We start from the raw sequence: 18,572 nt of genomic DNA on the forward strand, positions 1-18,572 counted from the left end.
ACTGCCTTCAGGTCCTGACCTAACATCTGACTGATGAAAGGTACCCTTACAAATGGCAAAGAATGAACCACTTATTTCCCAACACTCAAAAAATACAGTAAGACATTTCCCCAGACCATGCTGCTACAAAACGAAACCTGTTCACTCCAAACATGAATTAGTTACTTCACACACAAGCGGGACCCAGGGTACCTGTGAGGTTGGCAGGTTCCTGCGAGGGGCTGAGCTGGAGCCAGCGTGGCGCTGCGGGGTCCCCGCCCGTCCCTGCGGCCACCCCGGCCTCGGGGTCATCCTCAGCCCCCTGCCAGGCCACCAGAGCCATGTCCACGTCAGCTGCACAGCCCAGGGATGCCTCACTGCTCAGGCTCTCACCTGCAAACAGCACAGCCCTGATCAGGGCTGTACCCCTGCACGCACACCCCACAGCCCTGCACGCACACCCCAAAGCCCTGCACGCGCACCCCACAGCCCTGCACGCGCACCCCACAGCCCTGCACGCGCACCCCACAGCCCTGCACACACCCCACAGCCCTGCACGCACACCCCAAAGCCCTGCACGCGCACCCCACAGCCCTGCACGCACACCCCACAGCCCTGCACGCGCACCCCACAGCCCTGCACGCGCACCCCACAGCCCTGCACGCGCACCCCACAGCCCTGCACGCACACCCCACAGCCCTGCACACACCCCACAGCCCTGCACGCACGCCCCAAAACCCTGCACGCACCCCACAGCCCTGCACGCACACCCCAAAACCCTGCACACACCCCACAGCCCTGCACGCACACCCCACAGCCCTGCACGCACACCCCACAGCCCTGCACACACCCCACAGCCCTGCACGCACACCCCACAGCCCTGCACGCACACCCCACAGCCCTGCACGCACCCCACAGCCCTGCACGCACACCCCACAGCCCTGCACGCACCCCACAGCCCTGCACGCACACCCCACAGCCCTGCACGCACCCCACAGCCCTGCACGCACGCCCCAAAACCCTGCACGCACCCCACAGCCCTGCACGCACACCCCAAAACCCTGCACACACCCCACAGCCCTGCACGCGCGCACCCCACAGCCCTGCACGCACACCCCACAGCCCTGCACGCACCCCACAGCCCTGCACGCACACCCCACAACCCTGCACGCACACCCCACAACCCTGCACGCACACCCCACAACCCTGCACGCACACCCCACAACCCTGCGCACACCCCACAGCCCTGCGCACACCCCACAGCCCTGCGCACACCCCACAGCCCTGCGCGCACCCCACAGCCCTGCACGCACCCCACAGCCCTGCACGCACACCCCACAGCCCCCTGCACGCACCCCACAGCCCTGCACGCACACCCCACAGCCCTGCACACACCCCACAGCCCTGCACGCACACCCCACAGCCCTGCACGCACACCCCACAGCCCTGCACGCACACCCCACAACCCTGCACACACCCCACAGCCCTGCACGCACATGCAGAGCACCCCGGCAGTGGCAGCTGAGTGCCCCAGAGAGGTGTCTCGGCTGTACACAACAAAATCACAGCGCTGATTTCAGGGTTTTTTTTTTTTTCATTTTTTACTTGACAAAAATGCTCTGGGGGCACTCACTTTTCTCCCTCTCTCGGTAACACCCATGTGATTGCTGCAAGTCTGCTTTCAGATCCAGCTCGGCTGTGCTGCTGCTCCTCCTCATCAGCACCTGCAGAGAAAAAGTTCATCTCGGCTTACACAGCTCTGAGCACTACACCACACTCTAGCAAATTTCACAGTCGTCAGAAATTAAGCACAACCCGGTCAAGACATTCACATGAATATTCAGAATACCCAAGTGTTTGTCAGTGTCCTTAGGAACACATCAGGCTTTCCATTCTGTCATTTATCCCCCCTTTCACAACCTCAGTTTTCACACCAACAGGCAGGATCTTTTACCTATGTTTTTCAAACACATCTGAAATATTTTGTTAAGGTATTAAAAATAAAAATCTTTCAGCCTTTATATTTCACAGAGATGATCAGGCTGAGTCATTTATTGCTTCGACTGTTCACTCAGAAGTTGCCATTAAAAATGTATGAAGTGTGGCTGTGCTAATGTCAACTCATCCTAACATCTGCCAAGCACGGCTGGTGATAGGAACTGTGCTGAAGCATTTTCATCAGTGCTTTAAACCATCAAACATTTATCCCAGCGTACTGTAGCTCTGTAATAGCCATGAATTATTTATCTTTTAAAAGTCACAAGCTTCTTGTTGATGTTTAATATTTTAAAAAATGACCAAAGCCTTGTGTAAGACTAGAACACAGATAAACCTGCAGAAGCAGCTGACGCGATACGGAGACACAAACCAATCACACCCAGCAGGACAATAACCTGCTAGAGCTCATTTACAGATTCCACACTGGAAATGGGATTAATCACTTTTCACACTTTCAACTCCTAGAGTTTCTGCATGCTAACAGCTGTCAGACTGGAAAGAAAACACTGCTCAGATCTTATCAGAAATTACTCTGGGGTTTGCCTTACTTGCTCAGCTTCATGCTCCTTTGCATATCCCTTATTTTCCTGAACCAACTTGGAGTCTGAAGTTGAATTTCCAGCCTTTTTACCTAGAAGTTTCAGAAAGGAAACAAGAACTATAAACATCTGTGGGACCAAAACACACAGCGAGACTTGTGTAAACTTCAGTGATGTTTATGCTTCTCATATTTATTGTTAAGGGCGACTCAACACTTCAATGCTTTGAAAAGTCCTTCAGAAGCATAACACATTCACAGGAGAGGAACTGAACTCCAACTGCAGCTTGAATACACAATATTCAAATGCAAGTCGGGTGAAAAGAAGTTGAAGAGTTACATACAGAATGCACACACATTATAAGTTTCATTTTGGGCCTCCCTGCTTTACCAAAGGTCACATCCTGCACTCATGGTCTCCAACTTTTTCAAAACAGTTTCCTTCAACAACTTACCAACTATGCAATGACTAAGAAAATGAGATAAAAAGCATCTTAGAGGAGAGCTGGAAACCAAAGTAATAGCAGCATTCGTGAGCCCAAACAAGTCTCAACACTCTCCCTTGAAAAACACACTATTGCTGTCTTTTATTAAAATTACCTTGAAAAAAGTCAGAGGGAATCTGATCTGCAATATCTGAAGTGCTGCTGCTTCGAGTTAGCTGCTGCTCTTGGTCTGCAAATGGGCCTGCAGCTTCTGCTCCCTCTGAATTTTCCAGCTGTTGGGATTCTTCAACTTCTGTTAATTACAACACAAAGTATTTGCAGGAGTTCACATGTACCTCCGTGAACTCCTTGCCTAAGAAAGCTCTATGAAAAAGCAACCCTTGCAAATATTTAAAATTCCCAAGGTAAAATTCACAAGTTATAATTTAAGTTCGACAAAATAGCTTTAAAAACCAGTAAAGTTTAAAGAGAGATGCATGAGCAGTGTAGAAAGTCTAGAAAAGGAGAGAAGTGAATTTGGGAGTTAACAAAAAGGAGGAAACCCGCATGAACACAGCTGGGTTTTCAGTGCTGGAGACCCCACGCGGCCCCTGTTCATTCTGGAGACAGAAAGAACAGAGCAGAGGCAACAACACTCCCTTACAGGCAGTGTGTGGAGAAGGTGGCTGCACCCCCTGAGCACCTCCAGAAAGAGGGGAAGGGAGGAGGAATGAAGAAAGGAAAAAACCCAGAGTAAAAAAAACCTCCGCGCCATCTATAACTTGGGTTTAGCCTGTGAGGACAAACCCAACCAGGCAGCTTTTGGTTTGGCTGTAACTGCAAATGAGAAACAAAAGGAGGAGAGAGAGGCATGAAAATTCCAAAGAGAAATTAAACTGACGTGCTGAGGAAGGAGCAACAGGAGCTCCTGAGATTGCAGAGCAGCACAGCCCTTCTGGAAATGCCTTTCTTTCAGTATGTGGGGGGAAAAAAGCAAAAAACAAACAAACAAAAAAGCTAGTAACACTCCAGTGGTTCCATCCAGTAGTGTGCAAGTTTTAATATTGTTTTACTACTTAATAAACACTGTAGGTATTTCAGAAAGTTGTCTCAGGAGGCACGTGCACAAAAACTAACGTTTCTGGTATTTACTGATTTCAGCTGAATTCAGTGTCTCACAGAAAGCAATAAAATGAAACATTCAGTGCAATTCACAAACTGGAACAACCTCAACGTTCCCCCCAAGATAACGTGAGATGAAAACACACCAAAGATGTTTCACTGAGCAGGAATCCCTCCCTGCAGGTCCACGTACAAAGCTCCCCCTTCCCTTGCCACTGCAGGCAGTGACTCTGGGAAGGACTCAGGAGCCACAAATCCCTCCCAGGACGCTAAACTTGGGAATTTTCATTTTAGTTACCAGGCAATAGAGACATAATTACCATTGATGGCAGACTTTAACATTAACAAAACCTGCTTTGCTTGCAGTGCTGCAAACATTCTGAGAAGAACCAACCAGACAGAAAGGGAACAGACAGAGAGCAGTTTAAAAATATAAAGAACACTGATATCAAAGATGACTTTAAAGTACAGTACCTGACAGTCTGTGAGAGCAAGAAGTGTAAGAGATACCAGGGAAGAGAGAGCTCACAGTGTGAAGCAGAAGAGGAACACTTTTAGTGGCTGGCAAAGCCTCATAAAGATGGACACAGTTGCTGATAGACTGGCTTCGCTTAGCTTACAGGAAAAAAAACAGAGCAACAGTTGTATCAGGAACACAGTGAAATACTGCAGTTCTGAGTGTCACAACACAACAAAACCCAGTGCTCCAGGATAAAGCTTTACAACAGTAAAAGCCCAGGGTTTTTTTCCCCTGAGATGTAAGATAATACTGTGCAACACTTGTCATGCTGAAAGGGCAATAATCAGGGATTTCTGATCCACACCAAGTGTGGAACTGCCCTTAATTTGAACACACACCCACAAGAAAAGCCCTAGATCAACACTTCCAGGTTCTCCCTATTGCTTTGGCAGGGTGTCAAAGGCAAAAATGCTGCAGGAGTAGAGGGAATCCTACCCTGCAGCACAAATAGGACCTCGCTGAATCTAGAAATAGAACTCAGACTGAACTGGCTCCACTGCTGAAGCACAGCTGGAGGCTGTGGCTCAACCACAAAGCCACAAACCCCCCGAGGGTCCTCCCTCCTTCCAGCCCTCTGGTGAGGAACCAGGAGGCAGGGAGCTGAGCAGCCCAGCAGCTCCTGCTCAAAGCAGGGCTTTCCATGGGACTCTGCCCCAGCAAACCAGCACTGGAAACATGCTGACATGAGATAAAGAGAGGCCAGGGGCAGGCTGCTGAAACGCTTGAACAAACCAGGATCTGCTCCACATCTGGGGTCTCAGTAATTACCCCAACATTCCTCACCCCAGACCTCCCTCCCACTTTCCTCTTTCTAAAAGTAAACATGAGAGTAAAATCTCATCATGCCAAGAGAGCGAGAGCATATAATGCAACTAGGAAAGGATAATGTTATTTATTAAATACCTAGTTTACCTTGTGCTCCCAGGAAACAGTTGTATCGATATCTGTTATCTGCCTGACAGTAATAAATGCCTTTCTAGGAACCAATAAAAATAGCATTGTACCTCTCTAGAAAAACCCCTGACGTGCGCAGGTTTAACTCCCAATTCAATGTTCTGTAGATAGAAGCTTATACAGAGAATTTCCCAAAGTACTTTGACTCTGCGATTCTCACTGGCCAGGACATCCAGACAGGGACGTGCAGCCCTCTGCAGTTAATTATTGAGTTGCCTTTGGCAGCAGCCACCCCTTGGAGGCAGGTTTAAAACCTGAGTGTTCCTGAGCCTCAGGGTACCCAAGCACTCAGCTGTGCTCTCACCTGTGGCTCTCTGACGGACAAGGTTTCTTGCTTTCTCCACTCCTGGGGCCCCAGAGGTTGTGGCACTTCTGAATCTCATCGGCTCCACAACTTCTGGGTGACTTTTCCAGCTTAATGAAAAAGATCTTCCTACTACAGCTGTCTTCTGAGGCTCTAAAACACCACCTTAGGACAAAGAACACAAAATTTTCTGGCACTGGATGCTTCGGCATGCATTTTTGCTGATGTACGAATGGGCTCAGACATGGCAAATATTAATAATTTAAACACCACAGGTTAACTTTTACTACTAATGAAAAACCAACTGGTACTCCAAACTAGGTGCATCCATTTCAAGGTGGCCTGCAAATGCAGCTAAAATACTGTAAATTAGAAACTTTACTATAAACACGTGGAAAGGAATTTTTCCAGAGCTAACATCGTCAGCCAGCAGCACAGGAAACCACATTTCATCCCTCCATCCAAAAAACCCTGCCTGTAGGTACAGACCCCAGCTACCTCTCCTCCCTAGTGAAGGATGGCAGCACACAAATCCCAAGTGCTTCCCATTGGATTAAACAGGTTCATACACCACATTAAGCAGCGTTTAACATTAAACTAACTTTTGGGATCAAGCGTCAATATTTAACTGGTTTGATACAAGAAGCACCGAAGCACAAAGACAAACCTTTGCCTCTCTGCTTCTTTTCCTTCTGCTCGCTGAGCTTGTCCAGGGGCAGGTTTGTCATCTCCACGCCATACACAGTCCTGGCCAGCACTGCTGTCAGGGAGTCCATGATGTTGGCCCACTCGCTGATGAGCTCCTCCCAGTCCGTCAGGGCAGACAGCACACTGAGCAGCTCATCCCACAGCTCCCGTGAGATGTACACGCTCAGATTTGCTCTGATCCAAGCCACAATCAGGGTCTGAGGGAAACAGGCATCTCAAGGTGACAAAGTGAGTCCAGCACACCACTGCAGCTCCCACCTGCACATCAGCATGGGCTCTTGGTGAGGCATGACTGATGTGCAGCGCTGCTTTCCCTCAAAAAACACTCCCAGAAATGAAGGGGAAAGTTACTGATGGAGGAAATTTAGAAAAACGTCAGGCTAAGTGTTGTCTGGCAAACTGAAACAAGCCAGTGTACAATAGCAGCAGAATGAAGGAGCGTCCTACACCCACAGCGACTGAGCTCTGGGGCAGCACTGCCCACCCAGGGAAGTGCAGTAGGAAACATGAATCTCTTTATTTATGAGATTACTCTCTCACTCAGTGTGAACTCAGTTTTGACTTGCCAGCTGGACTATTAGGAAGACAGTTACTTGAATCTTACACTTTAGAGACACTCACTGAAAATATCCCATCTGTGTTACCACAGTTTGTAACAGAGCCCCGAGGAACAGAGCAAACCCAAGCCTCCCTCCGTCGGGAACAGTTTACACAATAATTCCTAGCAAAACACGAGAAACCCCTCCTTCCCAGTAATGCAAGTGGGTTTCCCAGTTCTCCACTAGAACTGTGGGCAGCTGCTTTTAGACTGAGCAAACCAACCAGTCCCAGTCACTCACTCGGAACAGCAGCCCTGCCATGCTCTGAGCAAACGTGTCCTTTGCCTGGCTCTCCTTTGGCTTCTGCATCACAGCTTCTGTGATTCTGAGGAGTATCTGCAGCATCTGCTCCCTGATTCCAAAACAAAAGGCGATCTATTAGCTGGACCTGCTGGTTAACCCTGCAGCAAAGCCTCGTTTATTGAGAATGTGGTCGGCCTTGACAGATCGTTTGTAAAACACCTGTCTTGGCTGTGGATTGTAACAACCTCTTCTCTTCAGTAATGCTCTGTTAACCGTACCAGGTCTTTCTGTTCATGGACAGCTCCATGATCATGCGCCTGAAGATGCTGAGAACGGCTTTGCAGGCATCCACCTGCTCCTTCAGCAGCACAGGGACCTCAGTGCACGGCTCCAGCAGGAACACGTTCGCAGAGTTTGTCAGGAACACCTGGAATTGACAGGCATTGCAATTGACAGGCATTGCACAGTGTTAGCAATGAAAATGGACAAGACCTACAACAAAATACTTGTGCTGCTTCAGTTAAGCGTCCCCCTTTCCTTAGAGGAAGTTCCACGCTTTGTCCACCACTTTATTTTTCTGTGTTATTCCAGCAAGGAGCCAGGTGCCATCACAGACCCACCAAGGCTCAGTATGGGGTTTGTAGGTGTCCCCTCTGCCTGGGCAGGCAAGAGGACATTCCTCCCGCCACTCATTTCCTGCCATCCTATGTTTAAAAAACAGCCACCAGTATTTTCAATAAATTAAGCTCACCAAGAAAAAAGGCGCAGTTCTGATTAACTCCTAGTACTCACAAGAGGAAAAAAATTACCCTTCTGTGTTAAAATACAGCTCCCTGGCCTTAAGACACGGTCATGTGATTTAATACACGCGTTTCAGAGTGACTCATGAAGTCCAAGTTGTGCCTTACAGACCCAATCAAGCCTCTTTTCCTCCATGTCAGAGACTATAATGGAATTTGCAGTGCAAGTTCAGTGATCAGGTAGGTCCCAGGTGTCCCGTTCCCACCCAGCTCACCTGCAGTGCAGCCTGAGCACCAGCCTTGACATCCCTGTCCTCATCCTCCAGCACGCAGCCCCTGCTGACAGCACTGGTGAAGGAGTAGCTCCTGCCCCAGCTGGAGGAGCGCTTGTGTCCACAGGGCTCCGAGCAGAGCTGCCAAACACAGCCAGGTTAGCCACAGGGCACAGAGGAACATGCCCAGACCGAAAGCACAACCATCCCTGGGTCAGCACCAAAACAGGGTGGGGGGGGACTGGCCTGGCATACACTCATTTCCACAGGGAATTCCTGGCCATTACTGCTTCGTTTCCAAAGGTGGAATTCAAAGGCTCATAAAAGTTTTAGAAGGTATTTTATTTGAAATATTTTACACCTCTTCTGGTAGTCACAAAATTTTGTGATTTGAGTGTGGTAACGCTTGCATTTAAGTCTGGGAAAAACTATAAAGTCTCTACACAACAAAGTAAAAACCTTGTAATTCTCACTGTTCTACCAATCAAACCTCTTATTCAGTACTAGAAAGCTTCCCTTTGAACAGTGTCAAAGAACTTTTACTGATGGTTCAAACCAGGATATTAAAAGGTAATACACAGGAACCACATCTACAGTTACATTTCCTAGATTAAGGGGTCCAGTTCCAGCATACACAAATTAATATATATAGTCAAATTTTTAAGAACCACCAAAATTAACCAGCTCTCCAGACCTTAGGCCAGCAGAGAGTTAATTTTAGCACTGCAGAACCCATCAGATTCTTCCAGGAAGTTGCTGCTGTCGTGTTTACACATGCAGGGAATAACCATAAATGATGTTTCTCAAACCAGCTGCACTCTTAAGTGCTATTCAGTAATTATTTCAACCATGAGTCCTCAAATAAAAGCATTTTTTTGACCCCTACTCCCCACACATGTTAAATTGTTACCCCTCCAGAGAGTGAGGTGAAAAGCCCCATATTGCAGTGGACAAAGTAAGGAACAGGGATACCATACATGTTTACCATCTGTTTCCACTGGGGAGTCTTCCAAGGGAACAACAGCATCCTGGCTGTCCTCCTTCTTGTCCGGCTCCTCCATGAACACGGGTTTCTCCTGCAATATCCACTTCTGGTACACCTTCACCACCTTCCGTGTCGCGGATATGTCAGAGGGCGGCAACAGGAAAGCCTGAAACGGAAAATTCACCGATTTCACCCCAGGCAGGACACGGATGCGGTGCCCACAAACACACACCCCACCACCCACACTGCTACTTTTAACAGCAAGCTTCAGTTCCCACAATTCCATAACCTGGTTGTTAAACTTAGACTTAGGAAGGAGCCCGACCTCAGAGGCTTCTGCTGTGACCAGAACCAGGTTTGCCCAGGAGACCCCTTGAGCACCGAGCCTGCCCAGTGGCCAGCCCCCCAGGGTGTCTGACACAAACAAAGCCCAGGGCGGCAGCGGCGGGGGCAGCGACCTGGCGGAACACCTCGTTGACGAAGTTGACGTATCCGCGCGTGGAGAGGAGGATGCCCTGCACCATCTCGTAGACGCCGCGGTGCTGCTCCTCCACGCTGCAGAGGCTGCAGCTGCTGAGCTTCCTGTCCCACAGGCTGCTGCTGCTGCTGCTGCAGGGGCCGTGCTCCTGCTCACCCACCGGTGCCGTGCCACTCTCTGGCTCCGTGCTCTTCTCCGGGCCCACGGTGACTGTCTGCAGGCACAGCACAGCACGGCATTGCCATCAGCCTGGGATTCTCGTGGGGAGCTCAGGATAGATCCCATGTCTGGCACAGAACTGCCATCACCCTGGGAGCCTCATGGAGAGCTCAGGATAGATCCCATGTCTGGCACAGCACTGCCATCACCCTGGGAGCCTCATGGAGAGCTCAGGATAGATCCCATGTCTGGCACAGCACTGCCATCACCCAGGGATCCTCATGGAGAGCTCAGGATAGATCCCATGTCTGGCACAGAACTGCCATCACCCAGGGATCCTCATGGAGAGCTCAGGATAGATCCCATGTCTGGAACAGAACTGCCATCACCCAGGGATCCTCATGGAGAGCTCAGGATAGATCCCATGTCTGGCACAGCACTGCCATCACCCTGGGAGCCTCATGGAGAGCTCAGGATAGATCCCATGTCTGGCACAGCACTGCCATCACCCAGGGAGCCTCATGGAGAGCTCAGGATAGACCCCATGTCTGGCACAGAACTGCCATCCCAGCAGCCAGGCACAGTAAATTTCAGTCTACTGCTCCGTCCAAGAAGGAATTTTGTCTTTGCTCTACAAACTTGACACTTCCTTCCAGCACACAACAACTGACTGAACTGTCCTCGCCACACTAAAGGAAGTGTACAGGAAGGCACAGACACAGTGGAGAGGAATCCCCAAGTCCCTTTATCTTGGGGAAAAGATGGATTGTAGCACTACATGTTACTATGCCCAGCATCTCTTTGGCAGGTTTTGCTCTGGTACTGCGTGCATTTTGCAACCTCTCAAATTGTGCTGCTTCTCTGCTGAGTCCACAGCTGACACTCACCTACGGTTCAGGACCAAATGTGAGCTGAGATGGATTCCAAATTCGTAACAGGAAGCTGGAGAGTCTCTCAAAAGCATCGATTTATAAAATTCATTGTGAGGCATCTAACACCAGAGAAGCCTCAACCATGAGTTTATAAATGAAGTCTTTCTCTAATGTCTCATTGTAAACAGCTGCTATAACTGAGAGGAAAACAAAGCAGCCTTTGATGTCGCTGGGAAATGGTCCATGGAACCACCAAGTATGAATGACAGTTTACAGAGTAAATTCCAAAAGTCCAAATATAATACTGCTGAAGCTGGTAATGCAACAAGTTAGGAGGGGAAAAAAAAACTCCTGGTGAATTACCGAAGGGTTTTGCCTGGAGATCACCTCCTCCATCAAGGAAAAAGAAAAATCAAATATACAGCTGCATCATCTTTTCACTGTGGGGTAGCATTTCTTTGTGCTTCAGCTGCCAGTGCAGTGAGATCACCTGCAAGGTTAGCACATATGCAAGAAGAGAGGTAAACTAAAGCCTACCTGAATAATTTTAGGGAGCATTTCTCCTCCATTTTTTGTATTCTGAACAGCAGTCAAATACTTCTTTTCAAGGAAGAAGGTGACGAGCCACTTGATGAAAACCACTCGAGCTGCCATGTAGGGGATTTTTGTGGAGTAGACACTCTCATTGTTCCGTGTTGCAGTGACATACACTGGCCTTGGCCTGATATCTGGGATGTCTGGGAGGGACAAAAAGGAACAGAGAAACCAAGTGCAATCTTAGTAACTGCTTCCCACCTCTGGCTAAATGTACTGAACTCACCACCCAAGAAATAACAGATGCAATGACTGACTGCTTTAATTTTATTAATGCTTGTATTCTAGGCTAGCTTTATGGCTCCTCAGGAGAAGGTAAGAGCTCAGCTCCTTCCTGGGGTTATCACTTGTAGCGCTCAAATCAAAGGAAAGCAAGAGGGAAGGGCTGCAAAAGGAAAGGCAAAAGCTGAAACAAAGCACCAGCCCTGCTGAAATTAACGTAAGTTAATTTTACAGGAAACCAGGGAGAACATCCCACAGAGGTGTAGTGAAACACCAGCAGGTACCAGAGATGTTGCCAAGAGCAGGCTCTGGCTTTTTCCACTTCAAAGGCAAGACCCACTACTTACCAAGCACAGGTTTGTAGAGGTTGGTCAGCTTTGTAAAAGATGGGAACAAGTGGGGGAGATAGTATTTCCTGAACAAAGTAAAGAGAAACTTAAACCCAGTGTCTTGGTTCTCCTTGTTCTTCCACTCCAAGCTGGCAGCCTTTGTCACCGAGTCAAGAGAGAAACAAACAAAAAGCTTTAAGTTAATGAGTTACACTGACAACTGTCTCCCCCTGAACACAAAAAACAAGCAACTACACTGCAGCAAGGGGAGAAAAAGCAGAGCAGCCCCAAAACCACCTTTACAAGCTGCAGTAGGGATGGACAGAGGGAAGAGAACAACTGTCCTGCCCTGCTCCCAATAAATCTGTGCATTTTGAAAAACTTACTTTGAGCTCTGCTTTTATCACAAGTGTATTCCTCATCAGAATAAACACAAATAAACAAATACTGGAACCCCTGTGCAGTGGGATTTGTAGTGTAAGCAAGTTTGTTTAGGTCCCACACAGGTAACAAGAGCATAAAAACAAGAGTGACATTTTTGGTTTTAACTGAAGCGCTGTGAGACTCTGATATGTAAAACAAAGGGTGCTGTGGAAGAAGCTGATAATTTCATACAGCCACTTTTTAACATAAAGCATCTATTCAAGATGACAAAACCCTTTCCAAATATTATTTTGGTCTTGCCTTTTCATACTAGAAAGTGTATCTCAAAGTATTTAATTATAATTTATCTTTTATTTTTTTAATAACAAGGCCCTTTAATGTTCATTGTCTGCACAGCTTCCACTTTATTTCAAATGTTGCTTAATTTGTACTTTTTAAATATACACATTATCTTAATTTATTTCCTGTACAGATTCATCTGATCTACTTCTAATTAAATTTTATGTACATGTTACTTGCATCCTTTTAAAAACATCAGAGAAGCCATCTCTCTTTATCTCTTCCTCCAGTGGTCCTTTACATTCCTTTTCATCTAGGTATGTGTCCAAAGAGAACAAACTGAATCTTTACCCCACATCCATTTTCTAAAAGCAACCACAAGCACATAGAACAGTCAGTTATTCGGCAAGTTTGGGTAGCATTCATTAATTCTTATCACAACAGCGTGACAAACTCCACCAAAAACAGCACAAGGAAACACCTTTGGGATGATTTTTCATTTAAAAGCAAGAGTGAAAAAAAAAGTGCTGGGGAAGGGCAAACCCAGCTCCACATAGGTGCAGCATAGGCTTAATTTTCTACCACAAACACATCCTCCAAATATGAACAGTTTCAAACAACCATCCTCCTCACCTGAATTACCATATATTTTAGCAGGAGCTGGAGAAAATAGCAGGTCTGGTCTTCTGCAATTTTCTCCCCAGAGACAGCTGGCAAAAGTGGCGTTATTTCTTCAGGAAAAATCTTAGCTAAAATCAAATAATGTAAACATAGCACACATGAAAATAGTGGAATAGAAGATATTTTCTGTAAAAGACTTATTTGAAAATGCCCATTATGGCACTACCAAGCTGCACAAGCCCAGCAGTCGCTTAGATGTCACAAATCCTGGCACATTCCAGCGAGGATGGCACCAGATTCCCAGCAGCTCCAGCAGTGAGTCAACAGGGGGGAAACCTCCACACCTGCCTGTGGGACAGTAAAATGCTGAACTAAAACCACCCCAGAGCCGAAGAGCGAGCCCTGGCCAGGCAGAGGGACAGGAGTGGGCAGCTCTAGAGCTGAACCAGCCCAGAAGCTGGACATGCTGCAGACAGCTGGGAATTAACTCCATGGACAGCCAGCCAGCTGAGCCAGGAGGAGCACCCAAGATGGAGCAGCACCCAGGCAGGAGCAGTACCCAGGAATACCCAGACACAAAGAGCACCCAGGATGCAGCAGCATCCAGGAATAATCAGGAGTGGCACCGGGGAGCACCCTGGCAGGAGATGCACCCAGGACTACTCAGGAGTGGTACCCAGGAATACCAAGGCACGAGGAGCACCCAGGATTCAGTGGTACCCAGGAATACCAAGGCAAGAGGAGCACCCAGGAATACCCAGGCAGGAGGAGCACCCAGGAATACCCAGGCAGGAGGAGCACCCAGGAATACCCAGGCAGGAGGAGCACCCAGGCACGAGGAACACCCAGGAATACCCAGGCACGAGGAGCACCCAGGAATACCCAGGCACGAGGAGCACCCAGGAATACCCAGGCACGAGGAGCACCCAGGAATACCCAGGCACGAGGAGCACCCAGGAATACCCAGGCACGAGGAGCACCCAGGAATACCCAGGCACGAGGAGCACCCAGGATGCAGTGGCACCCAGGAATACCCAGGCACGAGGAGCACCCAGGATGCAGTGGCACCCAGGAATACCCAGGCACGAGGAGCACCCAGGATGCAGTGGCACCCAGGAATACCCAGGCACATGGAACACCCAGGATGCAGTGGCACCCAGGAATACCCAGGCACAAGGAACACCCAGGATGCAGTGGCACCCAGGAATACCCAGGCAGGAGGAGCACCCAGGATGCAGTGGCACCCAGGAATACCCAGGCACAAGGAACACCCAGGATGCAGTGGCACCCAGGAATACCCAGGCACATGGAACACCCAGGATGCAGTGGTACCCAGGAACACCCAGGCAGGAGGAGCACCCAGGATGCAGTGGCACCCAGGAATACCCAGGCACATGGAACACCCAGGATGCAGTGGTACCCAGGAACACCCAGGCAGGAGGAGCACCCAGGATGCAGTGGCACCCAGGAATACCCAGGCACGAGGAGCACCCAGGATGCAGTGGCACCCAGGAATACCCAGGCACAAGGAACACCCAGGATGCAGTGGCACCCAGGAATACCCAGGCAGGAGGAGCACCCAGGATGCAGTGGCACCCAGGAATACCCAGGCAGGAGGAGCACCCAGGATGCAGTGGCACCCAGGAATACCCAGGCACGAGGAGCACCCAGGATGCAGTGATACCCAGGAATACCCAGGCACATGGAACACCCAGGATGCAGTGGCACCCAGGAATACCCAGGCACGAGGAACACCCAGGATGCAGTGGCACCCAGGAACACCCAGGCAGGAGGAGCACCCAGGATGCAGTGGCACCCAGGAATACCCAGGCAGGAGGAGCACCCAGGATGCAGTGGCACCCAGGAATACCCAGGCACAAGGAACACCCAGGATGCAGTGGCACCCAGGAATACCCAGGCACATGGAACACCCAGGATGCAGTGATACCCAGGAATACCCAGGCACATGGAACACCCAGGATGCAGTGGCACCCAGGAATACCCAGGCACATGGAACACCCAGGATGCAGTGGCACCCAGGAACACCCAGGCAGGAGGAGCACCCAGGATGCAGTGGCACCCAGGAATACCCAGGCACATGGAACACCCAGGATGCAGTGGTACCCAGGAACACCCAGGCAGGAGGAGCACCCAGGATGCAGTGGCACCCAGGAATACCCAGGCAGGAGGAGCACCCAGGATGCAGTGGCACCCAGGAATTCCCAGGCACAAGGAACACCAAGGATGCAGTGGCACCCAGGAACACCCAGGCACAAGGAACACCCAGGATGCAGTGGCACCCAGGAACACCCAGGCAGGAGGAGCACCCAGGATGCAGTGGCACCCAGGAATTCCCAGGCACAAGGAACACCCAGGATGCAGTGGCACCCAGGAACACCCAGGCAGGAGGAGCACCCAGGATGCAGTGGCACCCAGGAATTCCCAGGCACAAGGAACACCAAGGATGCAGTGGCACCCAGGAACACCCAGGCACGAGGAGCACCCAGGAATACCCAGGATGCAGCGGCACCCAGGAATACTCAGGAGAGGCACCCGGGATGGAGCAGCTCCCAGGAACATCAGGCTCACCATCGGGCACGGCCGGGGGGCTGAGCAGGCTGTCCAGCGTGCAGGGCCCACGGGAGGATGGCAGTGGGGGGAAGCCGGGCACCAGGCAGGCGAACAGCAGCACCTGCTCCTCTCCACAGTTGGTCTGCAGGGCCTGCAGCCACAGCAGGAACAGCCGGATCCCTTCACACCTGAGCTGCAAGGGGGAAGAGGCTGTGAGACAGCTGGGTAAGTGCAGTAACACGGGTACAGAGCCCACGACAGCGCTTCATCCCTGTCAAGGTCCTGCCTGTCATACCCAGGGCATTCACATTATTAATATAATCCCAGCTCTAACGCCACAGAAAGCTCAAACAATCAGGTGTTAAGCAATATCCACTAATACCTTCTCCAGGTAACTTAACAAATGTCATTAGAGCAGCAAAATTACTGAAAACACAAAATAATCAAGGATCACAATAATAAAACTTACGATTAAAAGGTGAGTAAGGAAAAATTAAAAAGCCTAGCAATCTGGAAAACACTGCTACTGGGAAGCTGCAAAGTAGCGTACTTCGCAGGAATTCGAGTGAAAAGGAAGACTGAAAGCATAAATGCAATACCTTGAGAGAATTTCCAGTGTGCAAAAGCTTCTTCAGAATCGACCCTAGATTAGGAAAGTTAAGTAGACACTATCAAACACTTCCCACCACAACATTTTCAAAAATTAACTTAATTTTAGTTTAATTTGGGGCTACTATACCAAGTTTTAAGACAAACACGGGGAGAAACCCCAAGTGATTCTAGTTACAGCCACCACCACCCAAGATTAACTGTGATGTATCTTTCCAGTGAGGTCCTCTGGGTTTCATCAGAGGACCACATCTCACATTATTTTCATTAATAGTAAGATCTGTCAATGGTACACATTCCTTAAATGGGCTCCTTCCCTTGAGATCTCACCGTCTCACAAGATTAAATAGAAATCATTAACATACGTAGGAAATGCACTGCAATGCACGCTAATATTAAGCCAAAGGAAATCACAAGGCAGAGGTGCAAATAAAAAAATCTGCCAGATTCTGTACATAATTTTTTGGACACAGATAACCACTATGACCACTCAGTAGAAGCACAAAGAATGTATCAGCCACAGAGCAACTGAGTGGAACCAATTTGGTCTGGACTGGTTCAGCTGAACCACTACAAAGTGGCCAGGCAGATGTCTCATCTTGTTTTTGTCAGTGCTGAGTGGAAATGTGACAACAGCCTTCCCTTGACCTTTAACTTCCGCTCATTGTTCTTCTGCAACAGCAATTCCTTGCTCTGGTGACAAAAATGGCAGCTGGGCAGACAGTGCTGCAAACCAGCCCCAACAAAGAAGTCCCACTTGGAAGGAACAGAAAATTTGAATAAAATTTGAATAAGCAGCATAAAAACCCATTGGTGCCACACTGGTGGTGTTTGGAAGCAGGATTTGAAAAGCAGAGATGAATCCAAGGCATTTGATTTGGGGGAAATTATGGAGTTAAACCACTTCACCGGATTTCAAGGTGTCCAAGGCCACTCTCTGCCAGACTCCTGTTCCCTCCCTTCTTCCAGAAGCTCCAACACCACAGGAGCATGAGGAAAGAACAGCCTTGGTTTGAGGAAGACACCCACAGGTATCTCGTGTCTGCCATGGCCAAGGCCATATTCTAACAGATTGCTGGGAAAATCCTCCATTTCATGAGAATCTGGGAAAGACAGCTGGGGCCAAACTCGCACAAATACCATGTATTCATAACCCTACTCATATATCACTCATCACAAGAAAAACTGATCCAATGTTTGAAACCATTTCTTCTTACCTATACTGCGAAAATGCCATCGATAAAAAATCCTCTCAGGTAGTAGCTGCAATATTTTCTGCAGGAAACAAAATTAGTCAAATTCTCCATAATGGAACTGGTTCATCAGGGGATACAAAGAAATGGATACACAACACACACAAATGGGATGGGAATGTGCACACACAGTTTCTTTTTAAACTACTGGCAGGGCCTGGCCATAGGTGTGGCAGTAGAAGAGCTCACCTACTGCAAAGGTCTGAGGGTACACAGGGCTTCACACAGCGTCCACACAAAAAACATCACCACCTCACAACTTTTCAGCCATTGAAATAAGAAATCAGGGAGACAAATTTAAATGGGAAACCAGATTTGAACACTCCCGTCTGGAAATCAAATGGAATTACACAATGTCATAAACGACTGACAGAGCTCCTTGCAGTCATCGAACAAATTGAGTTTCTGCACCACAAAGCACCTTCAAGTTCTCAGTAGCACCACATGCAGGATGCAAATGGATGAGAGGTCACTGAAGTAACAGTGACCTGTTTGGGGGGGTTCTGCACACAGAAGCTCACAGGAAAAAACAAAGCACCATGGCCCAGAAAGCAGCTGGCACTGCGGGCCACCCCTGGGAGCCAGGTGACAGAGGCAGCACCGCTGCCAGAGCCTGTGCTCCAGACCTGGAGCAGGACACACCTCTTGCTTTCGGCAAGAAAGGGCTTCAGAAATTACATTCAACACTCAGAACAGTCTTCCTGCACACGGAACATTCCTTTCTCCATGGCAGAACATGGATGCCACGACAAGTTCATGGACATGGGAAGCTAGACCTCAGGTCACAGACAGACTGGTCCTCCTCCACACCTTC

The 18,572-nt window shown here is 49.1% G+C and overlaps 1 protein-coding gene across 1 annotated transcript in view; it reads right to left on the reverse strand.

Annotated features, from left to right (window-relative positions):
• Window positions 1–18,572, reverse strand: part of RALGAPA2 (Ral GTPase activating protein catalytic subunit alpha 2) — a 93,664-nt gene that overhangs the window by 64,432 nt on the left and 10,660 nt on the right. Inside the window, exons 4-20 of the mRNA XM_062490735.1 lie at window positions 17,723–17,780; window positions 16,496–16,539; window positions 15,915–16,089; window positions 13,338–13,453; window positions 12,060–12,198; window positions 11,434–11,633; window positions 9,846–10,079; window positions 9,380–9,553; window positions 8,406–8,543; window positions 7,669–7,817; window positions 7,388–7,499; window positions 6,508–6,745; window positions 5,841–6,005; window positions 3,116–3,253; window positions 2,526–2,608; window positions 1,613–1,703; window positions 193–372 (exon numbers count right to left, since the gene is read on the reverse strand). Of these exons, the coding sequence (XP_062346719.1) occupies window positions 193–372; window positions 1,613–1,703; window positions 2,526–2,608; window positions 3,116–3,253; window positions 5,841–6,005; window positions 6,508–6,745; window positions 7,388–7,499; window positions 7,669–7,817; window positions 8,406–8,543; window positions 9,380–9,553; window positions 9,846–10,079; window positions 11,434–11,633; window positions 12,060–12,198; window positions 13,338–13,453; window positions 15,915–16,089; window positions 16,496–16,539; window positions 17,723–17,780 (2,434 nt within the window). The remainder of the gene's footprint in view (window positions 1–192; window positions 373–1,612; window positions 1,704–2,525; window positions 2,609–3,115; window positions 3,254–5,840; window positions 6,006–6,507; window positions 6,746–7,387; window positions 7,500–7,668; window positions 7,818–8,405; window positions 8,544–9,379; window positions 9,554–9,845; window positions 10,080–11,433; window positions 11,634–12,059; window positions 12,199–13,337; window positions 13,454–15,914; window positions 16,090–16,495; window positions 16,540–17,722; window positions 17,781–18,572) is intronic.

This window comes from Cinclus cinclus, chromosome 3 (assembly GCF_963662255.1).
Source record: "Cinclus cinclus chromosome 3, bCinCin1.1, whole genome shotgun sequence".
Lineage (NCBI taxonomy): Eukaryota > Metazoa > Chordata > Aves > Passeriformes > Cinclidae > Cinclus > Cinclus cinclus.